The following is an 8,128-nucleotide window of genomic DNA, read 5'->3' on the forward strand; positions in this document are numbered from 1 at the left end:
TTGTTAATAAAACTCAATAAAATTTAATTTATCACATCATTTAAAGTCGTTTTCATATTATATTAAGCCACTTTAATCAGGACATGTATTTATTGAACAATTCACTTTCAACAAATTTATACTATCTATTGAATATAAATAGCAATCAGTCTATAGAATGATATTTCAGTATCTCACATGCTGATATTCGAAGAAAAAAGAGCAAAAAATAAAGTGGTAATATACAAATAGCGATTTAATTTTTGTATTATTACATAATTTTAAGTTTAGTCTCTATTTATTTGACTATGTATATTTAACCTTCAATTTTTGAAGTGAGCGATTTTGATCCCAATAGAAGATGACGACTTACCTTACTTTTTTGTTTTTTTAATAAAATATTATCTTTAAAAATAACTAAAAGTTTATTTTAGTTATTCGCTTAGTGCCATATGTCAGTAAAAAGAAATTAGGCATGCACTTTCAGAAAAAAATATATTATTCGAAATGCTTCACACGCCCAACAAAAGTGAAAAGAACAATTTTGCCACATCAATAATTTGTGTTTGATTGGAACACTTAATTGAATAATTTAAGAGTTTAATAGGTATTAATTCTAGTTAATTAGACGTTTGAGTAAATTATGCCAACAATTTTAATTAAAAAGTCATTGATGACTTAAAGCATTTCAAATTAGGGTTGTCAAAATCGACGAAATCGATAAAAAAGTTATTGGTTTAGTGGTTTTGATAATGGTTTGATTTTTTTTTGTTATCGGGTTATCGGTTCTTAACGGTTTAAAGTTTTTTCTTAATGGGTTAACCGATAACCCGATAGTAAACTAAATAATTATATTTATACCATTTTGTATATAAAGTCCTCGACTTAGAGTTTAATTTCCTACTTTTATTATTGTCTCAAACACTTGATTATTCTACGATGTAAAAGTGTTTGCTTTTGAGCAAGATGTAACTTGTGAACTCAAGTGCTTGGTTTATTTGGTTTGTCACATTCTTTCTAAGTGATTTTTCAATATTTTTTGTTTTGTTTCAAATCTTAACGGTTAAACCGATAAAGATTAAAAATCGATAACCCAATAACCGATAATCCAATATCTTAATGGTTCTACAAACCGATAACCAATAAGCCAAACTGATAGACTTTAAAATCGAAGCGAACCGACCGATACACAACCCTATTTCAAATTATTGAATTAGGCAATTGGATAAGAAATCAACTAATGAACTTGAAATTACACAAATCTATTTATTACATAAGATATTGCAGGATTTTTGTAAATTTGAAATTCGCTGCTAGGTAATTCACATGAAAGGAAATAATGAATTTTTAACGAAAAAAAATATTTTCTAAATTGAACGTGAAAGTAATTTTCTATTCTCTCATACTAAGGAAAGGTCCTTTCAATGCTCTAATGCTCATATGAGATATAGACAAGATTGTCTCACGATGTTTTGCGCTCAACTCGCAGACTGCTTTAATGGGCGAACAAGGCCAACCCTTGGAACATCCTATAGCCCCAGATGACGAAGAGCCGACATCGAGGCCAAGTGCCAAATCTTTTTGTCAATGTGAACTCTCTCGGGGAAGATCAACCTATTATTCCTAGAGTACCTTTTATCCGTTGAGTCACTACCCTTCCACTCAACACCGTCGAATCACTAAGGCCGGCTCTTGTTCCTACTCGACGAGTGGGTGTTGCATTAAACTCCCTTCTACCTTTGCACTCGAGGGACAATCTTCGTTCGAAGTGAGGAAACTTTCTCACGCTTCTGTTACCTTTTGGGTGGCCTACGCCTTATAAATTTTACCAAGATGATATCAAAGGTGTTATTTGGTGTTCGAACCAGAACATCCCGATTTGAATGGACACCATTAACAGTACACCAAAGAATAACTTTTACCAAGGGTGTCCAACTTTAAATATATATCCTCTAAATATAGAATTTGACTTACATATACAACATAATTTTCTATGAAGGGGTGGCTATAGCTCCGCCCCTACCTACGCCTCATAAAAACTGTCTACTTGAGACTGTCCCTTGACCCGTAGGTCTTGACACAAGGTTAAAATTCTAAGCCTTCAAGAGTGACAACCCATTGATGGCTTAAACCCTCTCTCCCCACCCCTTCCCCCGTCCCACCAAAAGGTGGTTGTAACTTTACTTTCGACTTATAAATTATCTATTCAAATAAGCTCATTCTCAATTATTCTATATATTATTCAGTAAAGACGTAGTTATCTGAAGTGGATTATCTTCTATTTTTTTTTAAAATTTGGAATGAAAAAATGATAGTGACTTGGGGACATCTTGCTGGTTGGATGGATGACCAAATGTATACTCTCGATTTGAAGGTCCACCAGACCACCACACCTCTCTTAATTACCTCCAAATCTGAAATTGTAAATGGGAAGTTGTTCATAATCCAAATAAATAAATTAGAATTTAAATAAAATTATTTCTTATATCTAGTATCGAACTTTTAAAATTTTGTCATTAAAATCTTAAAAATATCTTTGCCGATTTCTTAGAACATGTTTAATTAAATTGTACAAAATGACACATTAAATTATTTTAAAACAACTTATAATGTATTATGAGATGCCTAAATTACTGAATAGCAGATTTATTATAATTTCGTCAAATTATTTTATAACAATGTCATTACCTTATTAGTCTAATGTGTTTTATTATGTAAATTAAGATTAATTTTGGTCTAATTAATTTAACGATACTGCATGATTGATCCAAATTATTAACAAAGTCAAATTTAATCATTTTGGCATACTTTAAAGGTATTTCAAAACTCTTTTATATTTATTAAATAATATAAAAGTTATAAGACCGAAGGATCTGACCATGTACAAACAATCACACCACGAACAAATACACGGTCATCCGTTTTCAACAACACTGACAAGTGTATGAGTTCAACTAAATCCATTTCTCTTTATTACGTAAATATATATGTGCAAATAATATAACATTAACAAAATATAAGATTTTGAACCAATCAACTTAAACTCCGTCCCAAATAAAGTTTGGTTTTTTAATTAGAGATGACCGTAATTAACCTCAAGATTAATTTACACGTTGTTTGAATGGTTATTACCTTTCTATTATATTGTAATGTTAGTTCAAAAATATAATATTTGTTTTGAATATTACTTAAATTATATTGTATCATACATTTAAATTCATCTTATGTGAACACAAAAATACTCATTTTAAATAACAATCAATTTGGTATTATCACGTTGTTACCTTAATATTTTCTTCTCATTTTATCTTTATATACTATTTAATAATTATGTTTAATCTTTTATCCAACCTTTTCATAGTAATTTTACTCCGTATTCTACTTTTATCTATTTTTCTTATAGGTTTATCATTTAAATTATGAATGTATGTGATATTATGTAACAACGAAGACCAATACATTCTATCCAAATATTATATTCATTAGAATAATATAACACAACACAATATAAATAGTGTTATAGGTATGTTGAGACTTTTTACTTATAGATATATTTTTCCTATAAGTAAGCATGCATGTTAAGTAGCTAAAGAGTATAACCTCTTTTTAGGTGTGTGTGTGTGTGTGATTATGTTATATGACTACACATATATAGAAATCAATTACTTTTGTGCAACACATTTCATGAGTGACCAATACCTAACTTGCTACTACTCCTTGGCAAACACCCATTATATTTACTCTCTCATACCTAAAAAGATCAAACACAAAGTTAACATATGTCCTTATGCAATATATAGCACATAAAATGTCCACACAATCAGACAGGCTTTTTAATTACACATATATACAAGTATAAACATCAAAATTTTACGAAACTCAACCAGACGTGTTTAATTTTAATTGAAACTCTAAAAAACAAATCCAATTTCATTTAGGATTTCTAGAGACTATTTTGTCCTAAACACTAGTTCATACCTACATAAAAGTAATATAATTTGTTAAATATGCATCTCAAAAATTTCATAAATTAATGAAATATTCACCAAGATTGATCAAGATCTAGCCGAACTGCCCACTCTCCACGTCATTTTAGTTTGAGAAATATACTATGAACAATCTTTCAATCATGATAGAATTATTTCACATTGATTATTCTATCAATAAAAATATATTTATTTATATTTTATTTGTGATCCTAATCTATCGAATTAAAATTCATTATTGCAAATTATCAATAAGAATATAATGTCTATAGATTTCAGAGGGGGCAAAATCGGAAAGAACATATATAGAGACTTGGTCAATAGGGTTGGTAGAACTTCATACTCTTTAACTTTTTGTGAAGTAGGAAATAACTTATTTCTAATTGGAAGATAACTATTGGTTCTAAAAAAAATTATTCTAAGTTTGGAAGGACTTCCTTCTTTAAGATATAGGTTCATGTGTTTTGTGCTAACAAAAATAATTTCTTAAAAAATAAGTGAAATTTTTATTTATTTTCTCATTATGATCTTTTTTTCCTTAACTAAATGAAAATATTAATAAATTATTTTTCGTTAAATAATATCTAACAGCCATCACGATCATTGTCGATTGGAAAACATGTACATAAACTAGGGTTTCGATGGACTATAATTATTCTCCAGAAGAATATTTTCAAGAAAAAACTCAAATACGTAAAATTTGTAACTTAATAACGAATATCTTATATATATATTTTTTTAACGGACATAAAAATAACTAAAGCGACCGTCATATTAAAGAAAATATTCCAAAAAGAGAGAATTATATATTTCCAAAAAGTACAATATGCATCAGACAGGCTGTATCAAATTAATCGTTCTGTAATACACTCATATCCACCATATTATATCCATGCACGCAATGCAAGTTGATAACTTTCACGTCATAATATTAGCTGTCCAATGGCCCTTTAATTAATTCTTTCAAGCCAAGTCAACATTAAAACATACACCCTCTTAGTTAAATTATTACGTTTTATTTTTATTGTTCAAAATTATTAAATTATTTGAATGTCTGAATTTTTTCATATTTGTTCTTTTATTTATTGAAGTTTTACGTACATTTTCACAAAGAGCAATAATTGAATTTATGTTCCTGAATATTACTCTCTCCGTCCGGTATTGTTTGTTATAGTTTTTATTTTTAGAGTCAAATTATAAAAACTTTGACTAACATTTTAAGATGTTTTTTTTTCATCATACTAATACGTAAGAAATTGTAATTTATAATACTTTTCATATAGTTTTAGAATATCTAATTTTGTTGTTTAAAATATCGAATTAATGTGATTTAATTTATGTTTAAAAATTAGTCAAATTGACTTTCCATAAGCGCAACATGACAAACAATTCTGAACGGAGGGAATATTTTTTTTTAATATATGTGTATTACCTCACATATTCAATTAATATGGAATGTATTAGTTGGTTACTATACTAAAAATAGTTATCACATATCTAATTCAAGAATGCATTATTTGATAATTTTTTTCACGTATATCTAGACAATTAATTATTTTTAAAAGTATTCAAACTTGTTCGTTAAGTCCCAAACAAGTTCTTTAGGGGTGAATTTTTTTTATTTATGATTTCTTGATATTCGTGTAAAACGATAAAATAATTATATCGCAAGCATGCTCTTTTCTCTAACCACTTCAACGCTCACCAATATTTCAAAAAACAAAAAGTGTACAATTAAATAAAAAAATTGTTTTGATATATATGTGTATGTTATATGCGTAAACATAAACGCGTACAACGAGTGCACACGTACGTGTATATAATATATAGAGAGATTTGGTGACTATATATGATAGGAAAATATGGAGGTAATTAAAATTTCATTCAAGTATCACAATAATGATGACATATTTCAATTAGTAAAACTAACAGTGATATTAATAGATAATAGTCGATACAATATGTATGAGTTCAACACGTAATATATATACATATATATTTCGAATAACTCAGAAAGTCTTAAATTTTCCACATCTTCTGAATATTGTAGTACCTACTATGTATTACCACCCAATCTCTAAGCAGTATTAGCAAGAGCAAGCACATTGACAGAGACTGAGTCAGAATTTTCAATTCAAAGGTTCAAAATCTGTAGAAATAAACGCATGATATAGCGAAAGAGGGTTCAACATTTATGTTATAATAAATTATCTCCTTTTCTTAAAAAAAAAAAAAGTTTCACTAAATGCTTGAAATCCAAACAAAAATAATTTTAAGTGGGGTCTCGAAAAATTCAAACCATGAAACGTGACAGATATATTAGTAAGCCTTATTCCCTACCAAATTAAAACAAGTAAACAAGCTAACTGTGCCACTATTTTCATAGAAGGGTCCAAAATATTGAAATGTGAAGCAGATTTAATGTAACATTTATTATATTATATATATATAATAATCTTAACCTTATATGTATGTATATTGTAATTGTTTCACAAAGGAAGTTCGAATAAACCTTGTATCCAATTAGCTTCCCTCATGACTTATGATGTTCATTATGTATTTTTGTTAGTGTATTGGTATTTGTCTTCTTAATTACTGAAAGTTAACTTCTTATGGTATGTCAATTTTCGTTTTTAATATGTTACAAATTAATTATACTATAGTATTGTGATTAGGATGTTATGTGGAAATTTTATAATTTTAAATATATTGGTGATAAGTTAGATGATAAAAATTTATATTAAAAATATAATATTATTATATAAAATTAATGCAAAAGAAAAATGTTAAAACTATTGAGAGAATAAATCTCTCTATAAACAAAATTCTTAAAAGCGTATATTATGGATGTCATTGTGTTATGATATAAGAAGAGGATATTTAATTTATAGAGTTCCAAAATTTTTCTTTAAGGAAATAAGTAACTAAATGTGGAAGAGAAATATATTTTCCTTTTGGAAAAAGTTTAAATATTTATGGTAATACTTTGACTTTTATTTAAGGAAAAAATAAAACTTAAAATATGTTTAAAAAAAATTAGAGCAAAACCCCAACAGATACTATGAGCTCACTTCTGCTTTATTTCTAGGTATATTTCTCCCCCACCTATCGAAATGAAAAAAAAATCCCCTTTATCAAGTTCAGTACGAAATCATTCTAAAAAGTGTATTTTACAAGTACCAAACACCTATGGAAAGGTTGAAATGAAAATTTTATCTATAATTATCTTATAAATATTTATGTTTTGTCGGTCCATAGAACTTTAAAATGTCTGAAAAATAGGTTTAGGAGCCAAAAAAAAATCAACGAAAAGGAAATCCAACCCCCTCTACCTCCCCCCCCCCCAAATAAAAAAAATAATAATTGTGCTTTTCTCCCAACACTACTATATATAATGCCTCTAATTAACCATGTCCATGCACTTCAAACACAAAAATATTTAAAACTTATAAAAAAAACAATACTCAAACAACATGATCAAAACATCAAGTTGTATATTTTCTTTCTTTCTTCTAATATGTTTCTTGGCGGTGGTGGCTTTTGGTGGTACTTTCGACCAAGAATTTGATGTTACATGGGGTTATGGGAGGGTGAAAATACTCGAAAACGGACAACTTCTTACTCTTTCCCTCGATAGAAGTTCTGGCTCTGGATTTAAGTCTAAACAACAATATATGTTTGCAAAGATTGACATGAAGATCAAACTTGTCCCTGGTAATTCTGCTGGCACCGCTACTACATACTATGTAAGTTAATCATCCTTAATACTATATACATATAGTATACTTTGATATATTAACATATCGTACTTTTAGGTTATTAATTTATACTCTTGATGGATAAGATAACTTATAATTATTTTCAACATAGTAATACATTTTTCTATTTCAATTTAATTTTGATCGTGAATTCAAATACAGTTATCTTCAGTGGGATCAGCTCATGATGAGATTGACTTTGAGTTTCTTGGGAATGTAAGTGGAGAACCATATACTCTTCATACAAATGTGTATGCACAAGGCAAGGGAGATAGAGAGCAACAATTTCATCTTTGGTTTGACCCTACTAAGGATTTCCACACCTACTCTATTCTTTGGAATCCTAGAAATATCATGTAAGCATATCTTTTTATATTATATATATATATATATATATATATATAT

At 28.1% G+C, this 8,128-nt stretch overlaps 1 protein-coding gene across 1 annotated transcript in view; it reads left to right on the plus strand.

Annotated features, from left to right (window-relative positions):
* Positions 1-7,345: 7,345 nt before the first annotated feature.
* The window catches only part of LOC107026436 (xyloglucan endotransglucosylase/hydrolase protein 24-like), a 2,355-nt gene continuing 1,572 nt past the window's right edge, over positions 7,346-8,128 (plus strand). Inside the window, exons 1-2 of the mRNA XM_015227399.2 lie at positions 7,346-7,711; positions 7,886-8,079. Of these exons, the coding sequence (XP_015082885.1) occupies positions 7,439-7,711; positions 7,886-8,079 (467 nt within the window). The 5' untranslated portion in view covers positions 7,346-7,438. The remainder of the gene's footprint in view (positions 7,712-7,885; positions 8,080-8,128) is intronic.

The sequence above is a fragment of the Solanum pennellii genome, chromosome 7, assembly GCF_001406875.1.
Source record: "Solanum pennellii chromosome 7, SPENNV200".
Lineage (NCBI taxonomy): Eukaryota > Viridiplantae > Streptophyta > Magnoliopsida > Solanales > Solanaceae > Solanum > Solanum pennellii.